Genomic DNA, 24837 nt, shown 5'->3' with positions numbered 1-24837 from the left:
GGTTGCCCACTCTCAGTTCCCTATATGGCCCTGATCAGATCATTTGGCACTATATTCCAATTACCTATGAACTTGACTGACTCTCTGAATAGCATGCAAACTTCTAAGGGGGTGGAGCCCACGTATGAGAGTGTGATATTTCCCACTGCCTACCACAGGGCAGGTAATAATTTTTGAAATTTAGTAATAATTTATAAGTAATTCGAGAGCATGTGAAAAACCAAGAACACATCCATAGTGTATTTGCACACACGTGCACGGTGGCATTTGAGACAATGAGGAGACAACGGGAAGAGCTCTGAATGGAGCGGGTGGTGGTCCTTGAAGGTGCACTAAGCAGTAAGGTGAACTAGAACATGGAAATCTTAAGTACTCAGACCGGGTATGAGAACCATTTTCCTCACTTTTTTTAAAGTGTAGGAAAAAATTGGTTTACATACAATTTGCCACTAGGTAGACAGTTCGGTGGCAGTAATTATTCACAACGCAGGGAAACCATCACCAGTGTTTCCAAAATTTTCATCACAGAAACACTGCAACCATCAAGCAGTTAACTCCCATTCTTCTCCTCTCCCAGCCCCTGGTAACCTCAAATCTACTTTGATACTATGCAGTTGCCGCTTCTGGACATGTATCAGTGGAATCACACAGTATCTGTTGTTTTGTGTTTGGCTTGTTTCACTTAGCATGACGTTTTCAAGGTCCATCCACGTGGCAGCATGAGAACCACTCTAAATACAGCAGAGTGTATTACAATATATCTTCTAAACATACTAGGTGCATATTAGTGAGGTGTGGACTTGTTCATTATTGTGTGGAGGCTTTAATGTTTCCTAGTGGCTAGAAACCTAAACATTGTGTCACCAACTTTTGATCACTATGTAGAACTTAAATTTGTGAAGGACCGAGGACACACATGGTTTACGGGGAAACTTACATTTAATTTGTGAAAAGCCAATTCTATATGCCAGAGATAGACGCAGAGACAGAGATAGGAGGCAAGAAAGAGACAGAGAAAAATAAAGGAAAAATAACTTTAAAAACTGCAGGTGATCCCAACTGCCATTTCATTCAATGAGCTTATGCCCCAGAGTGGATTTGAGCTGGGAAATATGTATCTGTTTTCTCAGCTTCCACGGTGTGATCTTCCGTGCAAGAATGTGCATCTAGGGTTTAAAAATAAGTACAATGTGGTTTATTTATTTACTTATTTTTTAAATGGAGGTACTGGGGATTAAACCCAGGACCTCTTGCATGCTAAGAATGCGCTCGATTAAAAACAATTTTTTTTTTTTTTAGTACGTACAGTGTGGTCATGAAAGAGAAGCTACTTCACCTGGGGCTCAAGTGAACACATATCAATGTATTCTGAAGTCAGCCAGGGTGGACTGGCTGAAAAATGATGTAACACTTTTTCACGTGTCACATCTCAAATACATTTTTTGGCATCATTTTGACCAGACATAATTTTCACCATATGGGCTGACTTTAAAACCTAACTCTCTCCTCTGATTCTAGATTCGTCTTCATTATAGGGTAGGGTGGAAAAGCTATAGCATCCTGCAAGGTTTCTTGAATACAGTCGGCAGTGCTATTGAGATTGTGGGGTTGCAGGTGGCGGAAAGTAAGGAGAGCTAGCTCAAGTCTAAAAAAAGATGAGGCATTAGCAGAGGGCGTTTTATCAAAATCTGCATTTGTATCTGCAGGTTTGAAGAAACAAAGATCACAATGGATGCCTTCCAAGACAATAGGAGATTTTCCTCTTAATTTGTCTCAAGCTGTCACGTGCACCTTGTTAAGAGTGCATCTGTATTCAGGAGGTCCGGGATGGAGCCCGAGATTGTGTATCATGTCACGTGCTCCCAGGTGATGTTGATGCTGCTGGTCCTCTGACAAACACTTGAGTAGAAAGCTTCAAATGCTGCTATTTTGACAGGACTCAGTCTCTGAGGCTTTCACTTTCCAAGTCCAAAGTCCTGAGAGGGGACGTGATTGCTCTAACCTGGGTCAAGCACACACCACCCCAGGAACCATCAGCAGTCCCTAAGGGGTCAGGTCATGAAGCAGCAAAACCATCACCACCACGAGCATGTAATGAGTGCTGACTCTGGGCCTGTCGCTGTCTATGCATCTCCAAGGTCACATCACTAGCACGTGTCAGAACCAGGCTTGGAACCCAAACTGGCTGCGCTAGGACCCCTGTGCTTGATCAACTTTAAGATTTGGCCAAGGGGATAAAGAAGATGTGGGATATACAGACAACGGAGTACTATTCAGCCATAAAAAGTAACAATAAAATTTTGCCATTTGCAGCAACATGGATGGACTTGGAGGGCATTATGCTAAGTGAAATAAGTCAGACAGAGAAAGACAAATACTGTTTGATATCATTTATATGTGAGATACAAAAACTACAACAAACCAGTGAACATAACATTAAAGAGGCAGACACAGATTTAGAGAAAAAACTAATGGTTACCAGGTGGGGGGAGAGGGGAGGAGGTACAAACTACCGGCTGTAAGATAGGCTCAAAGATGTACTGGACAACACGGGGATTAGAGCCGATATTTTGTAATAACTGTAAATGGAAAGTAACCTTTAAAAATTGTATAAAAATTTTTTTAATTTAAAAAAATTTTGGCCGAGGTGGGTGGGGTCCCTTGTGAGGGCAGGGAGTCGTTCCCAGAGAACGCATCACTGTCACCCGGGCAGTTATGCTGAAGAAGACTCACTACATAAGCATTCCATTAGTATCTGTGAATCACCATAAAGAGACCAGTTACAGGAGTTTCATGGTTTCTTCAGTAAATAATAAACCCAAGTTCAGAAGAAGCACAGAGGTTCTTTAAGAGACCAAAGGACATACAGCTGACCCTTGAACAACACGAGTTTGAACTGTTTGCGTCCACTTAAATGTGGATTTTTTTTTTCAGCAGTAAATTCTACAGAGCTACACGGGCCATGGTTGGTTGAACCCTTGGATGCAGAGCCGCACACAGGGAGGAAGCACGAATACGGAGGAAAACTGACTCTAAGGTATATGAAGTTTTCAGCTGCGCGCGGAGGTTCGCACCCCTCACCACCGTAGGCCGTTCAAGGGTCAAACGTAGGACGAATAGCAGATTAAACCCCAGTCAGACGGGATAGTTTAATGCCAGCCCTCTTTACTTAAACTGTGAGCCACAGTTGTTCCCCGGGGGAACACGTTAGACATGCATGTTCCTGAACCCCAACGCCAGACCTCCTGCATCAGAACCTGCATGTCAGCAAGGCTCCCAGCGATCGGGAGCAGGGTTTGGGTTCATCAACGCTACCTGGAATTCCACAAGCAGCTCTGGACCATCACAGGACTCTCTCTCAGCGTTCTTGCTTGTAGAAAAAAGACCAAATGCCCCTCCCCGCAGGCCTGCAGACTAATCCGGGAGGAAGAGGATTCCCTAACAAGCGGAAGGGGCGGGGAGGGGCCGGGTCTAGCGCAGTGAGCCTCACCACCCACGCTGCACATTGCTATCACCTGAGGGCTTAAAAAGAAAAAAATCAGTGATTGGGTTCATCCTCGGATATTCTGACTTAGTCGGCCCATCTGCATGTCTTTTTTCAAAGCTTCCTCGGTGGGTGTAACATACCCAGATCTAGCCGAAGTCCCTCAATGGAAATCTTTGGAGCCTGGAGGCACCTTCTTAACAATCACTTTAATTTCAGGCGTGAAAGGAGGGGAAGTTAACAAGGCTTCTCACACTTGAACTTGCTGAAGTATCAGCTGAAGATCTTGTGCAAATGCAGATTCTGTCTCAGTGGATCCAGGCTGATCAATATTCTGTTCCTTCCACAGTCAATATCCTGATCTGATTGAGGTATCTTTACTTCAACGTCATTATTCACGGTAATTTTGAATCAGAATTTACCTCCCCAAACCCTTCCCACAAGCATCTCTGCTGAGTAGAGATTTTTATACCAACGAGAGCCTGTTAGCCTATAATTTTATGTTATTTGAACCTCAAAAATACATCCTTCAGATTCGGGTGATTTTTCTTCTTCGTTTGGTATGAGTTATGGGTTGAGATGTGCCTCCGAGAAAAGATACGTTGGAGTCTTAATCCCCAGTATCTCAGAACATAACCTCACTTGGAAATTGGGTCTTTACAGACGTAGTCAAGGTTAGAGGAGGCTTAAACTAATATGACTGGTATCCTTATAAAAGGAAGTTTGGACACTGGGACATGCATACAGTGAGAACGTCACGTGAAGATGGAGGGAGAGATCAGGGTGATGCTTCTGAGAGCCAGGCTGTGCCAAAGACGGCCAGCACACCTCCCGAGGCCAGGTGACATACATGAAAGGATTCCCCCTCACGGACCTCAGAAGAAACCAGTCCTGCCCACATCCGGTCTCAGACTCCAGAACTGTGAGCCAATGCATTTCTGTTAAGTTCCACAGCTTGTGGCCCCTTGTTTATGGCAGCCCTGGGTAACTCACACAGTACCTATGTACTACGCAATTCCACAAGTACTTGCTGGACAAGTAGTTGGTTTTAGATTCTAAATGGAACACATATTTAAATAAAACATGGTCTCTGATTTCTAAGAGCTCACAGACTAGTAGCGGAGGAGGGCGAGCATCAGTACGCAGGTGCGCGAATGTACACACGCGCGCGCGCGCGCACACATACGCACACCCGGTAATCCGGAAATTGGTGGGTTGTGTGAAGTGTTCAGTATTGCTCTGGGAAGGCTCCATTTACTGGGAAGGCTCGAGGAATTTTTCACTGGGTAGGTAGGGTGTGAATTAGAAATTGAAATGGTTGTTCAAATCATGCAATTTCCTAAAAATCCATTGACATGTTTTAATGAGTCACTCAGATAATTAAATCATAATTCTTCAAATACTACTTAAACTTCAGGATAGCCTTGAAATATTTCCCCTTCTCCATCTGCATGCAGCCACATTATTAGAAGAAATCACTGTGGACAATACATTCAATTTACTGAGCTCCAAGGAGCTGAAGTGTGCTAATGTTTCAGCTCCAGGTAGGCAACAAGATTACTAGCATTTTTAAAGAACAAATTTATGTGTTCTCAATCATTTTCATTGCACTGTGAATGGAAGCAAATCATTGGGGTTCAGACTATTGTACTGCCAAGGAAATAATTTATGTTGTTTGGAACTGGAGATATCAAAATCACAAATAACATTGGTAGGTCATGCAGCACAGAACACCTAAAACATTTTCTTTATTTTATTCCAACTCAGGCTTGTAATTTCTTATCCCAAAGCATCTCATTAAAGACTAAAAAAAGGCTTTGGTAAAGCCAGATGAAGCTCAAATTGTCCCTTTGCCTTCAAGCCTAAGATTTTAAGCTGGTTTTCTCTCTCTCTTTTTTGTTTTTTTAATTCATTTTTTGGCCCCTGTGTTACTCCATTAAAGCCATTTTCTATTCCTGAGCTGTGCTTACGTACAGACGTGGCAGACTTAATCCCACAGATCTATTCCATTTTAAAAATCTGAGCGCTGTTTATTCAAATGTCTGTTTGCCTTGGTGATGGGGCAGGGAGGAGGGCCGTCAGATAAAATAAAGGACATGCACAGGACATACACATACCAAAATGTATTTGGTTTTCTCAACGTCAGATTTAACTGGGCCTCCTTTACTTTTATTTGGCAAATCTGCACAAGTGAAATTACACAGTAGGGTAGAAAAATTTCACCCAGTATCCTTTTGTGAATGAAAAGACAGAAGGGTAGGGCACAAGCTTTAGAATCATTCCAATCCGGGGTAGATTTCTGGCCCGATGCTTGGTTACGTGGCCCTGAGCTCTGTATCTGAGCAGTTCCTCTGCATTTCCTTTCTCTCATCTGTAAAATGGGTATATTTAACACTCGCCTCCTCTGGTTTGTCAGGAGGCCGTGTTAGCACAGTGCTGTGCGTGCGGAGTTAGAGCTGAGCCACTTGAGAGCCTGAGGCAAAAGGAATAATCAATAATATTGATCCTATCGTTATTTTAAATGTTGATATTTTGTTCATCATGGATTTTTTTTTGCCTACATTTTGATTATTTTTAAAAGACTGCGTTAAAATATTATTTACCTTGTCAACTGGGTTTTCAGGTACCCCTTACATTGTGTACCTGAGCAAGTATCTCACTCAACTTCACCCTAATCCTGGCCCTGGCACTCAACAAATGTTAAATATTATTAATATTTACTATTTTAACTTTATTAATTAATGATAATAATAAATATTATCATTTGCTAAATTAATACTAATATTGAATATTATTAATAACAACTCTCGTGTTCCACTTCCTTGCAGTGTCTCATCAGAAACAATAATGACAACAACATTGATAGAGGCTGATTGTGTTCCAGGCACTGTGCCAGCCTCCTTAAGTTCATGGTTTTATTTCAATAAAATAAAAATGTGAGATGGTTGGAATGATTATTTCTGTTTTATAGAAAAATGATATTTTAAAACCTCTAACAACTTCCCCAAGAGGACACTGCTAATATATCAAGTTGTCGGGCATTCGAAAAATGAGGTTTTTTTTCCTGAAGAGCCTCTGAAACTTGTCTGTACATCCATCTTTGAACTCCGCATCATAGGGCCGCCCATCAGAAACCTCCTGCCTACAATAACCCAAGCAGGCCTCTAGGTGTCCTCATGGACCCATTTTGTAATCATTGGAATTCCAGGCCAGAGAAAACTGCTTTACAGAAAGGTTTTCGCAGGGGGTGCCCTTCTAGAAGAGCGTCCACATTCTGTGAATGTTTCTAGACCAAACTGGACCTAACCTGGAAGGTTTCTGGTCTGAGAAAAGGTTCAGGACTGAGCAGGGTCAACCTCTCCCTGTATGGGGAGTGTGTAAGGTCCATCTCCCCAGCACACCATCTCTAAAAGCTTCCCAAGCATCGAGTCTTACCTGCCCTTGGACAGAGGCCTGGCACATAGGGCTCCCAGGTATCCTGCAACTGTGGGACATGTTCTGTATGTAATGATTTTGTTTGGTGTTCCTTATTGATTTTTTTTCAAGATGCTCCAAATGTCCTATATCCACCTTTTTTTCCCCCTCAATAAATTACAAAAATTTAACATTCAATTTATTTTACAAATTTAACTGGGCATCCTGCATTTTCATTTGCTAAATCTGGCCACCCTACTGGCTGGCTGGTTTGCATTCCTGTGCACATGAAAAGGCAGGTACCAGTCTTGGAGCCAGCAGCCAGGCCAAGCCCAGGGTGAAGCAGCCAGGCAGCTGGGCACCCAGGTTAAGGATGGGCTCCCTCTCAGGTTCTTGTCCATTAACCCTGCCCTACCCCTGGCCATGCAAGTGGGCTCTGGCTAATAGATCAGGAAAACACCTTAAGCAGTTTGACTCCTCAGATTAAATCTTGGTGTAGCCTCCCTCCACGTGGACTCCAGAGGGGCACAAATCCATGCTTTACAAAGGTTCTGTTTAATGCATTTGTGAATTGCAAACCAGGCCTGGTGACCTTCTTCATCTGTAACGTGGGCAAACTACTTAACTTTCTGCAGCTTTTGCTTGGATTTAATAATTGCAAACTTGCTGTGAGGATTAAATAAGGAAAAAAAAAATTCCAAATGTCCATGACAGTCCCTGAGACATATGATGAGTGGTTTCAATCATGTTGCCACTTCAGTGGTCAAACTAAGAGCAAATCCTCAGAACCTCAACTTTCTAGATCTCCTTTGATGCGCAAGATCACTTTACCACCTTTTCCAGGCAATACTTTGTATTATGAAGCATCTGCTGGGGACCAGATGTTGTGCTGAGCTGTTTCTGTGCATTATCTTGTTCAGCCCTTGTGTGATGTGTCCTGGAGAGGAAACTGAAGCCTGGGAGGTTAGGAAATTTACCCTAGTTCATACAACCAGCAAGCAGTGGGGCCAGGACTGATTCTAAGCCTGGCAGCCTGTCTCCAGATCTGCCTGACTTCAAAGACCACACATTTAACCACTGCTTTATAAAGATGGTGATGTCTGCTCAGACACCCACTATCAACTCCCAGAAAGGCTTCTTCCCTGGTAATTGAAGGGCTGCTGGGAATGCCCTTCCCAGTTTTGGGCTGCTGGCATCCCGATGAGATCTTTCTCACTCTGGCTTCCCAACCTTTGATCCCTCATGGAACCATTTTCTTTCGGAAAATGAAGAGAGGACAATGTGAAGACTGGTTTTCCCGGAAAAGTTCCATTTGTGTTGGGAGCCACGGTTGGGAGGGCTACAAAGCTAGCCTAATTCACAGGACTTTCCAGTGCATTCCTCAGATGCCTTTGCTCTCTTCCTCCCCCCTTTTTGCAAAGGTAATTCCTGCCCAGTTGGCTATTAACTGGCCCTTCATCAGGAATACCTTCAAGCTACACCCTGATGAGAAGTGTCAAAATTGCACATCTTGAAAACCCACACACGGCAGACTGCCCCAGACGGTCCTTTTCCCAGGGTTTTTTCACCTTGCCCATCTGATTTCCATCCCTCCCATTGACCACCCCCTCTTTCTCCTCCCCAGGCTGACTCCTGTTTGCGTCTTCTCTTACCTTTTCATTTTCTTTGGCTTCCACTTAGAAGAGGTGCTCGGTGATCAGTTGTTTTTTATAACGTCATGGTTAAACAGACAGCATGAGATTTGGAGTCAGACAGTGACGGACACACAGTTGGTGTCCTAATATTTGTTGGATACCTGGTTTTTCAAATCACATACAATCTCTTCCCCATCCCCCTTTCTGTCTCCAAAATTGAGAAATCTCTGCTTTAAATACTGGAAAGCAGCATCCATCGAGGTTGATGTAACACCTTTTCCTAGATACGTCACCGTCACCCAGGGCTTTTCAATGGGGCTACTTTGGACAGTTAGGCTAGAACAACTATTTGCTATGTCAGATCATTCCACATCTTTGCAGGATGTTTTATGTCCCGTGGCTCCTAAATGCTAATAGTACCTCCAAATCATTGAGAGATTCTAAAACACAGCAGCACATTTCCAAATTCCGCAGTTGAAAATCACAGAACCTTGAAATGTTGGGCACTTCCTGAATATTGTAAGTATTCAAGAAGAGATAATTATCTACAACTCAGAAGTTACGTCAACTCCCATCCCCTTCCGGGTCCCAGGACATGGTCCCCTTGTTCAGGCAGCTGGTATCTGAAGGCAAAAGGAAATGGAGAGAATGTGTTGGTAGGTGTGTTAATGTTAAGAACGGCCATCAGATGAGTATCACCAAAACAAATCTCGTGTGTATTTCCTATTTTCTTTTGCAGGGAGAGAGACTCGTTCAATGAGTCATCAGAAGTAGAAGAGGGTGGAGGTGTTATAAAGACATTCTGGTAGAGGGCTCAGGATCAATAAATTCATCTCAGATTTACTCTTTCCAAAGAGACTCAAAGAGCGAAGGCTACAAGCAAGTAAGCCTGATAGAGCTGAATTCCAAGAGGACTCCTTAGGGCGAGGGTAGAAGGGCATATATAACCTTCGTGTTACCACACTGCATGGAGCAATCACAAATGGGGGAGGATCGATAGATATTTTCAGTGTTCCTGATCAATATTTAGTTCATTATGGTTATCTGTGATTGTAATGAGTATATTCACTGGTGGGAGACATCTTATTAACTAGAAAACAACTTAAGAAATGTACTCGGTCCACTGATGAGTTCATATAGCAATAAATAATGCAGCCTTGTGGGCAACCACGTAAGCAGTGCCCTAAAGAAGAGTTCTCTGGACCTCTGGACTGAAGCCTGCCTCTTTGTCTCCCTGCCACTGGGAAATGAAAGAAAATTGGGCCCATTGCCTTTAAGAAGTAATGAGCAAGGAAAGCTGAGCTTAGCATATATTCACTCAATTTTCATTTATATATATATCTATATATACATATATATATATTTAAAATCCTATTTTTGGGGGCAGGGTAGAGCTCAGTGGTAGAGCGCATGCTTAGCATGCACGAGGTCCTAAGTTCAATCCCCAGTGCCTCCATTAAAAAAATAAACCTAATTACCTCCCCACCAAAAAAGAATGAAAAAAAGAAAATCCTGTTTGCTACCCTTACTGTAGAGAAATTGTTCATGAAACAAGACAGTAGTAGTTTACGATTTGGAGTTTGACAAGTCAGGACTTCTTTCCAGCTTTTCTCCCAATAGCTACATGACTTTTGGCAAATTACTTGAGCTTTCCAATTCTCAGATTCTGTAAAATGGAAATAACAGCACTAGCTACCTCACTGGGCTGTCGTGGGGATTTAATGAGCAAATGCATGTAAAGCACAGTGGCCTGGAACACACTGAAGTGGAATTCAACAAATGCTAGCTCAGTTTTGCAAAGGGACATTTCTTTTTTCTGCTTCAAGGTGGCACAAGGAAAGGGGTAGAGAAGGGGCAGAGGAGTAGAAAAGGCCTCTGGAAACCCAGAGGAGGGCCTGGCAATGGAGTGAGAAACATGGGGGATGAAGAGCTGGACAAAATTTGTGCTCAAAGATGAGTTCAGTCTTGCATCATTTTCTGGACTCCATGATGAAAGATTCTTCCCTCTGGAAATGGACTGTATCTCCATGCCCTGTGAGATTGTAGGGGACAACGAATGACCTGCCTTATCAATAAGCATGGAGGTAGCACCTTCTTTGACAGAACTCCAGATCAGTGCTACTCAAAGGGTAATCTAGAAACTCTGTTACTGGAACGTGGGACAAGCTAAGAATAGAAACTGAAAGTCAGTGTTTAAAAACTTCGAAATGTGACAAAGTAGTTTCGTCTGATGAATCTAATAATCAAAAGGAATGTATATTTTCGTATCTCTAATATTTCACCTATCCAGTAATTCATACTTTCTAATAAATTAACTTTTCCCCTTAATAATTCACTTTATTTCACTTTATAAAATACAGGCCCAAAATGATTGAAAATTTTCAAAACAGCGTTTTCTCCACTGATCGTTTAGAAAAAATATCAAAACTTTTCTATTGTATCGAAGGAAAGAATTCTTTCGACTCTGAAAGCTCTAAAGACTGACATTTGAACCTTTGTTCCTAAGAACAGGCTTTAAACTAATAGTTCAAAACAATTCTGGAGTCTTTATTGCTTAACATTAAGCTCTTATGAATACAAGGAAGAATCTTGAGAATAATTTTCTCAAATATAGAAAAAAACTAAACATCCAGGAAGGTGAGGCAATTTTTTCAATCCACCTTGTAAAACATACATCTTTATGAGGTAGATCAATAAACATGGACAAAAAGTGGGCCCCAAGAGATTTCAGGGGAAAAAAAATGTCATAAACTTGTACTTGTAATATGATGCTTTTTAAAAAAATTACTATAGGCATAGAAAAAAATCTGAACTGATATACAGTAAAGTAATAACTGTATCTGGTAATGTTAGGCTTACAGGGCACAATTATGTTTTTCTGTTATATATTTGCTTCATATTTGAAATGAAAAATTTTAACATGAGTATATGATATTTTGCATTAAAAAAATATATCAATTTGACACATTAAAAATTTTACCTCCATAACTTCTTGGTTACTAATGAGCATACCAATGATGTGGTTGAAAAATGCTTTTCAAAAAAGATGGGGGGAAAATCATATAGCAGGCCCACTGTGCTTCCATTTTTATACCTTCTATTTCCATTTAGGAGCCAAGTTGTATTTGCTTTTTCAAGGTATACCTACAATTCTAAGCATACCATTTGTTGAACAGGAAAAGGTTATTTCAGCATGAGAAATGTTAACTTCCTTGCATGACTGGGACATTGTGCTGTACACCAGAAATTGACACATTGTAATTGTACTTCAATAAAAAGCAAATTAAAAAAAATTAACCTCCCTATATTTCACTTCCCACTCCCCCCCCCCACTGTTTGTGATTAAAAGATGGCAGATGAAATATAATCTTGAATTTAAAAGACCTGTTGGCCAGTCTGCAAAACTAGTATGCATGACTTGTTGCAAATAAACAACAATCATAAGATGAGGAAGCCTAAAAATTCCCATCATTCATCCTCCAGGAGGCAACAAACTACTGTATTTCATGAATTCTAAGACACAGCATTATTTTATGTATCACCAGAAAGAAAAAAAACACCGCCAACTAGATCATGCCGGCAATCAAAAGATGCACCCTGATTTCAGAAATGTAAATATGAAAAAAATGAGCATCTTGGAATCCATAAAATACGGTAATATGGTAACTAAAAAATCTACAATCTTGTCCAACCTAATTACCTGCAGTAGAGCACTTTAAGCTGCTTTGTATGAACCCTGAACATAAATGGAAGGATACGTAAACATTTTCAGTAGCACACCTTTAATTTATTGACCTATGTAAAAAAATAATAGGTCTTTAAAAAGTCAGAACAGTAAAAGAATACGCAAAAGGGTATTTCTGTTTCTAGAAGGCTACACAAATATGCAAAAAGGAATAAGTTACTTTTTTGCATGTCTTTTTGTTTTCCAAGTTTTTTTCCCCCAAACTTCATTTTTTAATGATACAAATGACTAAGGACCAGTTTAACAAATCATCTTTATGTATATATTACATGCTTTGGAATATAGATAGAAAATGTTCCCAAAAAAGTTGTTCAGAAACTTCTCTATTCACAATATGAACAAGAAACCTGTATAAAAGAGGGGGGAAGGAGCACCTTTTATGGAATTCTGAAGCAGAGTAGAGATGACAAAAAAAGATTCATCTGGAATATGGAAATATTTGTTTAAAAAAAAAATTCCCTACAATCAACCATAGCGAATTAGTTCTTCCAAGGAAAGTATGAGGTAGTTTTAGCCTCATAATTAAATCTACTGCAGCTTGGAGGTTTTTTGCTTTTGTTTTCAATGACTAATCTTGTTTCTGTCACTTGGTGACTTAGAACTGCCTGTGGAAGACAATATGTTCACGTTTCTATTGTTCACAACTTTAAGGCACGCAATTCGTCTAAAATGATGTGGTTTTCGTGTTTTTTTTCTTTATGTTGTTGGGCTCTTTCTGTATCTCCTCAGAATCCTTTTTCAAACTCTTGATTATAAAAGCTTTCCAAGTCAAGGCTGCCATTGCAGTGAGAGCCGAGTTGGGGAGGTACCAGCCCATCATGCCGCTGGCGTAGAAAGACAGAAGGAACTCAGCGACACTGTACCTTAGAACATTCTCCAAGCAGAGTTTGCCAGTTACTCAGTGGGCTGCTTCATCTCCCTCAGTCCGCTACCGTAAAGTTATATGACAGGATGCTATGGCAGCCAGTCTTTCCAGAACCCATTTTATGGTGCTTAGGAAAACCATCACTCTTGATAGTAGCCTAAAAACATCTACACTCATTCGGAACTTCATGAAAATCCAGCTTCCCTTCAAGTAATTTTCCAATACTGTCTAAGTTGTTCACGTCTGGGTAGACATGGTATGTAATTCTTCGCCAGCTCACAAATTCAAGCCTTCCGATGGTGAGCGGTGACTGAGGAGCTTGTGTCTTCTCTTCTCTCTTCATTCTGAATTGTGCTCTGAAATCTCCCCTGTCCTGCTTTCCTTTTGGAGACCCTGAACGCACTTTTCACAGTTGTGAGGTCTGCCTTCAATGACTTTTATTCCCTTAAGTAGTGCTTGCTACTGAGAAAGGCTGAGTCCTCCCTGGCAACGTGGTCCGACCTTGCTCTGTGAGGTTAGCGCCTGGACTTGGAAAGGCAGGTTGTGGTTCAGGGGTTTTGTGCGGCTGAGTATGTGGTTCACTTCCGGGGCCATGTGAGTCCTCTCTTCCACCTCGGGTGCCTGGAGGTTTCTAAAGCCAATGGCCTTCTGGGAAGACGAACGCGTTTTGCAAGGCACACTAGTGTGAGAACGCAGTGCTCGGTCAGGAGGCCCAACTGCAGTTCAGACTAATGTCCCAGGCTTGGAGTCTTCATGCCAGAAGAGCCTCTGCTCACTGCTCTCCAGGCTGTCCTCCAACTGGTTTCCATCTGGACCGTCCAGTTGACCGGTCTCTGTGTACTGTCTAGTAAAGGAAATCAGAAGGAAATCAGAAAAGTTATGACTTGTGGTCATTTTTGTTCCCAGAGTACAAAGATTACCACACTCAAAGAAGTTAGTAGAAAGCACTGTTAGGAAAATTATCCAAGACTTGGAAATAAGGCAAGGGATGACTGCGTGTTTTTCCAACATTACTGTCTAACAGGCCCATGTGGGGAGTGCCCACTTCTCTTGAGAGATAGGCTTTTGTCTAACATCTATTTACCACTGATGAGGACACAGGTTGTGTTACGTGATACATTAACTTGGAGGTTTTTGTCGGGAAGAAATACACTACAAATAACTTCTGTCTGGTAGAAAAGATTATGGTCATTGTTTTATTGCCCTGTAGTATATTAACTAGTTTGGTATCGAATTTAGTCATCTTATGGCAAGACTCTCCCTTTCAGCGTGTGGAATTCAGTCCCTTGAGTTCTCTGGGAACCAGCTTTACCGCTCTATTAGTTCTCTCATTAATGAGTTAAATAAACCTTTGATATACGCTCATTATCTGTGTGTGTGAGAGTCACATTTTTGACTTTTGAAGTATTTTTGACAGCTACACTTTAAGTATTCTTCAAATTAAGGGAGATTCACGAAACGTTTTCCTCAGAAACAAAGAAATATATTTAGAGGGAGGCAAGGGTACCACAGGACACATTTTACATCCTCAAGGTGTACGGGGTCAAGTGTAAACTGGAAACAGCATCACATAAAAATCAGAGACCCATTTGGAAGGGAGTCCCATGTCCAAATGAAGGCATCGTATTATAAAGAGCATTCCAATAAGCAAAACCTCATTCCTGTAATAGTTGGTTAGAGCAGGTTAGATAGTTAGTAGATTTCTTTTTATTTTAAACTTCAATGTCTTTTAGTAAAGGTGATTAAAAAGTCTTGGGAAGAAGAGCTTTGGAAATAAACACTCTGCCAAGCCAGGTATTTAGTATTTTTTTTTTTCCTAATATAGAAACAAAGGTAGATTGCCACAATGTCACACACCAGTCAAAACAAGCAGAACCCCTGCTATGCAATAAACCACACACGGGTTGGAGGGGCTGTACTTACTACAGCTGGCTACACTCAAAAGAGAATTTAGAACAGATCTCATTTCTGGAGGCACAACCATACTCCAGGACAGAAGCCCGTGGTTTTGCCTAGTGACGGGGAGAGTAAGACAAGGAAGAGGATGGGAAAAGACAACCGGAAGTGAAAGAAACACAGTTATTTGAGAACACAGTTTGCAGTAGCAGAGCCGAGAATCTGGCTTATATACTAGGTGGCAGAAGGGACCTTCAACATTTCTAATCTTGGAAAGTTTATGCTGCTGAGAGTTTATACTACATCATACCAGGGGAAATATTTTTTTTTTTACAAAATTATTAGACACATTAAATGATTAGAACTGAATTGAAAAAGCTCAGCTCAAATTTTGGGCCAAAGTCATTTTTGCTCTTGGTCCTAACTCCCTTGCCAGCGTTACGTACAGAAGTCCAATTTGTAGCTTTCTGTAATGTTAAGACCGCGACACTCTGGGGAAAGGATCTCTAAGTATATCCGCTTCATTTTAAAAAACACATGGATCTATTGCTAAGCATTTCAAATCTTCAGTTTAAGGTCAGATCTAAAGTTTTTTATCTTTATCCTGAAACCCACTTTTTCTCTTATTTTGAAAATCAGGTTTTCATCAAAAATAACATCCAATTTTAGGGCAAATTTCTAAAGCTTTGTGGATGATTGTTATTATATTTGCCTTGTTAACAGATCAAGTTAAGTTGATCAGACTGTATCATAATAAAAAAAAAATCCTAAATAGATGAACAGATGGAAATAAGTACTCTCATAATTCTTTGGCCTAGGAGGATAAATTGGTAAATCTTTCTAGTAAGCAAGAGCTTAAAAAGATATGCTTTTCTATTTAATCTGTTAATTCTATTTATTGCTGTGGATCCTAAGGAAATAATCTGGAAGAGATGAGACACATATTTTGCACAAAGATGTTAACAAAAGCATCACTTACAATAAAAAAAAAAGAGAGAAAATTGAAAAGCCATTTCAATTCAAACTACGAGGAACTGTTAAATAAAGTATGGCATATGTATTGAGTGGAAGATCATATTGGTCACACGAAATAAGGTTTAAAGAGTTTTGTAGAAAAAAAAATTAGGAAACACGTTTATCTTATGATAAGAAGTAAAAAGCTGGGATGTAGAATTTCATGTACAATGAAGGATGGAATACTGTATATATGGTATCATTATGACCATGTTAAAAATGGATACAGAGAAATGGGGGAAATGTGCCAAAATGTTACTAGCTGCTATCTCTAGATGGTAGAATTATGGGTAAATTATTTCCCACTTATTTATTTATTATCCTCCTAATTTTCTACAGTGAGCTCATATTATGTGCACATGCATACACACACAATAGGGATCTTTAAATAGTTTCTAATTTCCTGTACATTATGCCCCTTTGACATCAGACTCTGCTGCCAAGCCATCTTGGGCTTGCTGAAATAGATGAGCAGACTTCGTAAAAACAGATTTTCTCTAAAAATGTTTAACACTTCCTCAGTCCGATGAAAGTGATGTTAAGGATATTAGAAATGTCTTATGCACTGAATAGTTTGTTCGATCTCATATCTAACTCAGTCAAGAAAGTAAACTAAAAGTATACAGGAAAATTATTTGCAAATGTATTATACAAAATGATTAGAACTGAATTAAAAAAAGTTCAGCTCAAATTTTGGGCCAAAGTCATTTTCCTTCTTGTTCCTAACTCCCCTGCAAGCGTTATTTACAGAAGTCCAGGCTATCTGACGTCCTCCGAGGTATATTTTCATTAGAATTCTATTTTGAGCACACTCTTTGTTGAGCTGAGACAATTGGCCTAATATTTCAAGCCAAGAAAAACTTTTGCTAAGTATGGAGAAGAGAAACAAGGCTTTGGGGGTTGAATATCTCCTATTTGCCTGTAACACTGAGTGCTTTAATAAGAAACTAACCTCTCAAATTCACCAGTAAAAATTAACCCTGAAAAGTTATAGTTCGTGTAAGCCTCCTATGCCTGAAGCAATCTGACTTAAAGAAAGCAAAATTAAATTTTCTTTAACACACACACACACACACACAAACCCAGAAAATACTCTACTTCTTGGCACCAGGGTTATGGATTATATCCTATGAGAAAGTGATGGAGGAAGATGACCGCTTCAAACTGAACTCCTCCCATGTATGCAGAGAACTGAAAAAATATGTAATCCAGAGTTGGCAATCTTTTTTTTCAAAATCACGTTTTAACAAACTGTCCTTGTATATTGCCTTTAAATGTTTACAAAGAACTACTATTACAGACAAACAGGACAGCTGGCTGCGTCTGTTGCTTCTGAATGAACATAAGGTCAGACACAAAAAGGCAGCAAATGCTTGAAATCAAGCCCACCAACTGTCCATGAGGAATCTTGCTATGAACAGCCTTTTCTAGCACAGGGATATTTGTCCGGCAAGGCTCCAGAAGAGTCTTAAGTGGGTATCTCAATGATACAGTTTCAAGTACAGCAATTCAAAAAAAAAAAAAACTCTTTCAGACACAGAATTTCACGTACAGAACTCTAAGAACAGGGTCAAATCTGAATTAATTTGTGCTAGATTAATCGCCAACAAGCTTTTTTCTTAAAGGACCAGATATTTCCGGCTGCTGGCCACATGATCTCTGTTGCAACTCCTCTGCCCTCAGTATAAAAGCAGCCACAGACAGCATCTAAATGAATGAGCATGGGTGTTTTCCAATAAAACTTCATTTGTTTATAAACAGAGGTGGCAGCTAGTTTTGACCCTTAGACTACACTTTGCCAACCCTTGGGCTAGATTACCTAGTGTTCCTAAAATAAAACTGGATTCCTCGCTTTGCTGTACACCTGAAACTAACATTGTAAATCAACTACACTTCAATACAAAATAAGAATTTTTTTTTTAAAAAAATGGGATTTCTGGATTCTTTTGACTAGCAACAGGGTAGCAGAATTTTTGAGCATTGCTTTCTCACCTGCCTGGAGAGGGCAAAGGATTATAGATGTTGCCATAGCAGCTGGTGTAAGAAGAATGTGCCGGGGTCTCGTATTCAGATAGCCCTACGGTTATCTGGGTCCTCCAGTTCCCAGAAGCATTTGTAGAAGACACTAGAAATAAAAAAGAAAAGAGACACAATCGGTGGGAATACGCAAAGTGAAAATTGTTTAAGTCATTTAGATGTGCATTATAATCAGCTGTGTGCAGAGTAGAGATTAAGAACCAATGCTTAGAATCCAGAGTTCCTATTCTAAGCCTCAGTTTTCTCATCTGTAAAGTGGGAATAATAATATAAATATATTCTGCATAGGGATGATATTGGGATTAAAGTAATATACAAAAATATTTAGCCCTGTGCCTAGCAATAAATGATAACTATCATTATTATTATAAATGGGAATAAAGCTAATGGAAAGACATGCTGTAAAAAAAAAACCCAAAAAACAAGCCAGAAAAAAAAAATCCTCATATATGGAAAGCATCTTCCCCATCAGGCTATGGTGGCTGGATAGCTTCAGAGGCTTCCATCGTAAAGAGAAGGTGACAAGTCTGAGTTTCTTGGAGACCTTTGGAGGAAAAACATCCTGTATGTTGACTTGTTGAGATTTGCCTATTCCTCAGCCAAAGGCACTAATAGGATCAGGGCATATTTTTTGCCTTAAAAAAAAAAGTCTATATCGGAGAGGTGGGTGGGGATGGGAGAGGGTAACTAGTATAGGAAAGATTTTCAGGAAGAGATTTAGTTTTTTTGAGGGACTAATCTGGAACAAGACAAGGGCATAATTTGGGAGCAAAACCCAGTGACTGCCCCATCACTGGACATTTGCTGTCCTCTCTCTAAAATCAGTCCTGCTCCATGCCTGGGATGTACCAGGCCAACCTGGTCGTCCAAAACTCAGACAACTGGTACTGCTCATGCATTCTTCCAGCTCTCTTCTGTTTCCTCTTCCTGGTGGCCAACCTCCTCCGCTTTCTCTCACGCCCACAAAGCACAGGGGACCAGCGTGGGACAGACGCATTTCAAAAGTCATCTGTGGTCCCGGATGCCACCAGGTTTTGACTCAAAGATATAACATTCTCTACTTTGAGCTTCCAAGAAGGTTCCATAACTCTAAGTCAGGGGCTGTGAGGCATGGCGGTTAGGATGTCAGAGCTGTGTTAGAATTCCTTACTAGCTTTGGAGCTTGGGCAGGGTCATTTAAACCAAGCCAGAACTGCCTCCGCGGCAGGATTAGGATAATAGTAATAAACAGAACAACAGGACTCGCTACAGAGTTGTTGTATACATTAAATGAGACAGTGCATGCACAAGTGCTGAGCAGGCTCGTGGCACACGGTAAGTTGTCAATAAATAGCAGCTGTCCTCACTACTAAAACTCTAAGAGTCGCCAACAGAGCCTTTCGGTGGCTGGAAGGGATTACAAAACCCCTGACTAATTCAGCAAATATTCAGAAACTTAGCTCTGCGCGAGAATGAGGCGTGCCTGTTGTAATACACTAGCTATAAAATGTAGACAGGAATGAGGAAAATTCCAAAAGGGAATTCTGGGAGCACTGATTCCATCCCTCCAATTCCTTCAACTGCAATGCCTTTTGGCCCACGGGGCTGTATACTCCTGGTGTCAGCAAGGCTCACACCCTCACCCTGGGTCCCAGTCAGGAAGCAGCATCTCCATTCTCACCTTTGCCCCTGAGCCAACCACCAGGGCTGCTGAGGTTCCAGAGTTACACCTCCCCCTCTCCCTGGCCTCGCTGTTTAAAGAGGCATTACCCCAGCCCTGTGCCCCAGTGACCATCCATGTGCATCCCAGCCCTCCTCGTTTGGTTTCTGAAAGTTTCTCATCCGACACCTTGAACTCTTAAGGGGAAGAAAGGTGCTCTCTAAATCAGAGCCACAAGTGAGAAATCATTTCACAGGAGACTTTTCATATGTTAGATGTGGTAATCAATGGGAAAACCCTAGCAGGAGTCCAAAGTCCTGCACAAGCAGGAGAGAACTAGAACCCAAACAGAAATCTCCATGGAGACGCCTCTTGTCAACAAGCTTAGGAAACTTTCAAAGGTGACGATCACACAATGATTCAGGAACCTCTGTGCTATGTCTCACTAAGGCGTCATGCTTGAAAGAGGAGGCAAGACTCATGACCTCGGTTTTTCCTGCAGTTTGAGAATTCATTCGTTGCTTAGAGCTTTACCACTGCTTACCACATTGTAAATCAACTACACTTCAATACAAAATAAGAATTTTCATACATTCTTCTAGCTGCTAACTAGTCTGTGAAGTCACCAAGGCCAGGAACTGGCTTAATGCTGGCTTCTCAGCATCTTGGATGGGCCTGCTAGTTTGATGAATAAATGAAACCACAGGCGGATTCTCCTCTTAGGCCCCATTTCTCTACTTAAAGTACCTAGCATAGCTGGAGGAATGTTAGCGGAGTTAGGGACCAAAGCCAATGCATGAAGAGATGATCGCTAATCAAAATGATCTTGGAAGGAAAATTCCTTAAATCAAGCATAAAGGGCAGTACCTATGACTACTGATCTACATAGGACTTAGAACAGCGCCAGGACCAGTGCTTAGTAAATGTCAGCTCCTGTCAGACTTACTAGAAGCCTGAGGCAGGTAACTGAGCAATTGGAACGAACTGCCTTTAGATCATCCAGTTCAGAGGTGGTGAACACAGAAAGGATGCATAACTCCAGTGGTTTTCTGCTCACCTGAAGGGTTTATGCTATTCTTTTAATATATCAAACCCTCAATGCCCTGAACACTTGAAAGAGACGTGGCTGTCAATGGGAGACCTAGAAAAGATACAATAAAGGAAATCCCCGAATGCCGGGCAGCACAGAGAGTAGGTGCTCAGTAAATGCTGGATTTGAATCCGTGGCTCCACCCAGCGGGTACCACTCTCATGACCTTGGGTCCTGGTCTCATGATCCTTGAGGGGCATGGCCTGGGGTAGGCAGGGGGGCCGGGGAGTCAGGAGGTGAATGAAATCTGGGTAGCAAGGGCCTCCGCGCTGTTTTTACCTGATGAGTACGAAGACGCACGGCTGCTCGGAGAACAGGGCACGTGGAGCCCCGCGAAGCCCAGGCTTCTCTGCGACCCCCTGTCCGCGTCGAAGCTCGTCTGCGGACTGTGGCCCTGCTCCTTCTGCCCGGAGGCCCGCTGGTACCAGCCGCGCAGGTGCTCGGCGACCAAGGCCTTGTGGATGTTTTTGGTGATGTGCTCCGACTTGGCGGCCGCCTTCCTCGGCAGCCGCAGAGTGGCGTACGGGTTGTGCGGCACCCGGTCGACCTCGTCTTCGTGGAAGGACCTGCTGTGGTCCCTCGGGCGGTCGTACCCGTAGTGGGCGGAGGACCGGTAGGGCGGGTTGACACTGTACTGTCCCTCCGTGTCGTTCTCGTAGACGTAGCCGCCCCCGTAACAGAGGTCACCCTCCGCGTACGGCGCGTAGCCGGCGATGTAGTAGCTGGAAGCGGGCGGCTCCTGGCTCCTGGCGTAGACGCCGTTCCGCAGGCTCTCCTTCTGCGCCAGGTTGGGCATGCTCCCGGAGCTGGCAGCCGAAACGCTCTGCTTCTTGGACCTTCTGCGCCCCCTGGATCGAGTGTCCAGAGTCTGGGCGGTGTAGTAGGGGCCGGCCACGGGCGTCACGCAGCAATACTCCGTGCTTGACTGGCTGGTGTAGGAGGACCCGTCATCCAGGATTTCTGTGCTGCTGCTTCTTTGGGACTTGGAGAGGGAGAAGAATGGCTTGTCGTTGTCCATCTCGGAGAGCAGGTGAGACTGGGACTCGAGGCTTCCGCTCCGCTGGCGGCAGTGCTGAGATGAAGATTCGGGTCTGAAAGAGGAGAAAGAAAGGCAAAGCGGTAAAAAGAGAGAGGAGGAAAGGAGGGCCAAGAGAAGGACAAAGGACGCCACAGTTAAATGATCTCATAACTCTTGGACTGCAATAGGATTTTTAAGGTTTCCGACGCTGACCACACGACAGAGTCCATTGGGTTTACCCCAGGCTCTGTCAACTGGGCAGTCCACATCCATTCTTGAAAATAGGAAGATAAACTGCTGATGTACAACGTGAGTCAAAGCCTGAGAGAAACCCCACATGTCTGTGAAGGGTCCTCTCTTCCAACAGGATAGCAGGACACCCAGACTAGGGCAGAGGCAGCATTCGCAGGGAGCAGAGTCTGGGCTCTGACATGGGAGGTACTGGGACGGAGTCACGGCTCCCTCACTTCCCAGCTGTACGAACGTGGGCAAGATATTTAATCACTCTCCCTTCCTCCTCTGTAAACTGAGGATAAAAACAGTATCAAATATCTCCAATCAGGTTTGTTGTGGGGGCTACATAATACAGTGCATATGAAACTGCACAGCCTTCAGGAAACACTTCAAAGTAGCACTGTTGCCATTAACTTCACCCTCATCACCGAATAACCACCGGTAATAAGCCGGTTGGAAAAATGAAGGCACACAAAAAAATCCAATGTCTACCCAAGGTATATTTTTTGAGTACATTTTCTTTGCTGACATAAGGGAACTGCTAAGTGAGTAGAAAATGTAGAGTCCTAAAATAAAGTCCCTTAAAACAACAAAGAAAGACAGCGAGGTAAAACAAAAGTTTCAAGCAAAACTCAACAGAGACAAGGCAAGCGGAATGAAGCGCTCTTACTCCAAGTGGCTGCTGCTGTAGGCGTTGCGGGTAAGGACGGGCGTGGTGGGCATGCTCCTTCCCCCCTGGGGCCGCCTCTCCAGGGTTCTGTAAGGACTGCTGTGTGTCGACAGCATCTCCCTGGGGATGGCAAAAAGAAGAGGTCAGGAACATCTCTGGCAAACTGTCATAAGCGGATGAGAAACTTACTGGAAGCTGAAGGAATGGGAGCATAAAGAGAAAACTGGGGAAAACCTTTGTGGTTTATTTTCTTGGTGCATCCCATCCTATATGAGTTTTAGGGGAAGCACAGTGATCTGACTCTGAGTCATAAATATGAAGGAAAAAAATAAAGGACTTTAAAAAAAAAGTACTGAATGAACAAGACTGAAAACTAGAGCAGGGGCAGCAAACCTTCTTTCCGTCAAGAGTCTAACAGGAAATATTTTTGGCTTTGCAGGTCAGATGATCTCTGTCCAATATCTGTGAGGATAGAGGTGGCTGTGTGCCCATAAAACTTGACCATGGACACCGAAATTCAAATTTCCTATGATTTTTATGTCTCAAAGTATTACTGCTTTTGATTTCCCCTCCAATTATTAAAAAAATACAAAAAACCATTCTTAGCTCATGGGCCATTCAAAAATAGGTCACTGGATGGATGTGGCCAGTGGGCTGTCACTAGCAGGCTCCCTGAACTAGAAGGAAGCATCCTTCAATCACTCTGTCCACTTCCCGGCACAGTGAGAAGACAATTTGAAGTTAATTTTTTATATAAATGACGTTGATTACACTTTACTTATTAAAAAAGCACACCAAGTTCATTGCAAAGAAGTTTGAAAAGGTGGAAAAAGAAAACTTTAATTTATTTATTTATTGCAGAAGGGGTAATTAGGTTTGTTTGTTTGTGTGTGTGGGGGGTGTAAATTAGGTCTATTTACTTGTCTATTTTTAGAGGCGATACGGGGGATTGAACCCAGGACCTCATGCATGCTAAGCAGGGGCTCTACCACTTGAGCTATACCTTCCCCCTCTTATTTATTTATTTATTGAAGAAAAATTTAAATGTCTATAATCTGATACCTCAGATAGAATCAGTCAACACTAAACATTTTCAGATATTTTTAACCGAGCCTGGATACTTACAAGCATTTATAGTTTTAACAACAACAACAAAAATGAGATCTTACAATCTATTCTCTTTCAAAACCCACTTAAATGGAAACTTGATGTAAGGTTTCGTGCTGCTTACTAGTCATCTACAATGCTGTTTTATCGACTATGTAGTATTCCACTGTAAAGACGGGCCATGATTTATTTAAACAATCCACTAGCCGAGCATACACGCTGTCTTCGGTTTGCCGCTAGTATGCACAATGCTGTGATAAGCATTCTGTAGTTAGTTAATTTGATCGGAAAAAATTCCTGTAAGTGAAATTGCCATATCAAAGAGCAAACCCATCTTAAACTATTAGGGAGACAGGCATAATGATGTTTAAGATAATGATTCCCAGTTATAATTCCTTTTGCTGAAATGGCTTTGTTTTCCCCAACATAATGAACACACTTGCCCAGTGCTAACTGAGAGGACTCTCTTCAGTGCTGGAAACGGGAAATACATGTGCTGCCCAATGTCATAGCCACTAGCCACATGTGTCCATTAGCGCTTGCAGTGTGGCTGGTGTGACTGAGGAACTGAGTTCTAAATTTTATTTACTGGTAATTAAACCGGACAGCATTGCTCTGGGCACATGGATCTCTATTGTTTAAGGCAACAGTTCTTAAAAGCTAATCCAAACTGGGGCTACTCTGAGAGAAAAGTTTTCACTGATGCTTAATGAACTACAAATGTAACAAAATGTTAGTTTTCTATCCATAAGTGAAAAATTGTTAATCTAAATAATCTTCCTTTATTTTGAGACTAATTTCCATCCTCTCTGAGATGTACTATAACATGCTGGCTAAAATCATATCACAGACTTTGAAGTCAGGCTACCGAGGTTCAAATCCCAATTGCAACATTCACTAGTTGACAAACCCAACAAGTTATTCATACTTTTTGGTCCTCGGTGTACTTATCTGTAAATGGTAATGGGGGTAGTAATACAATCAGGATTG

General features: G+C 41.9%; 2 protein-coding genes across 6 annotated transcripts in view; both read right to left on the bottom strand.

Moving 5' to 3' along the window:
• The window catches only part of LMOD3 (leiomodin 3), a 42943-nt gene extending 39534 nt beyond the window's left edge, over window positions 1-3409 (bottom strand). For both annotated transcript variants that reach the window (XR_010384803.1, XM_031470715.2), the window contains exon 1: window positions 3316-3409. The gene's annotated coding sequence lies outside the window, so the exon portion shown is untranslated. The remainder of the gene's footprint in view (window positions 1-3315) is intronic.
• A 9102-nt stretch (window positions 3410-12511) lies between these two features.
• The window catches only part of FRMD4B (FERM domain containing 4B), a 284910-nt gene continuing 272584 nt past the window's right edge, over window positions 12512-24837 (bottom strand). For all 4 annotated transcript variants that reach the window (XM_064496320.1, XM_031470717.2, XM_064496319.1 and 1 more), the window contains 4 exons: window positions 22741-22860; window positions 21098-21909; window positions 18045-18177; window positions 12512-13986 (listed from right to left, as the gene is read on the bottom strand). In XM_064496320.1, the coding sequence (XP_064352390.1) occupies window positions 13866-13986; window positions 18045-18177; window positions 21098-21909; window positions 22741-22860 (1186 nt within the window). In that variant the 3' untranslated portion in view covers window positions 12512-13865. The remainder of the gene's footprint in view (window positions 13987-18044; window positions 18178-21097; window positions 21910-22740; window positions 22861-24837) is intronic.

The sequence above is a fragment of the Camelus dromedarius genome, chromosome 17 (assembly GCF_036321535.1).
Source record: "Camelus dromedarius isolate mCamDro1 chromosome 17, mCamDro1.pat, whole genome shotgun sequence".
Lineage (NCBI taxonomy): Eukaryota > Metazoa > Chordata > Mammalia > Artiodactyla > Camelidae > Camelus > Camelus dromedarius.
This window is presented reverse-complemented; position numbering and strand designations above follow the sequence as displayed.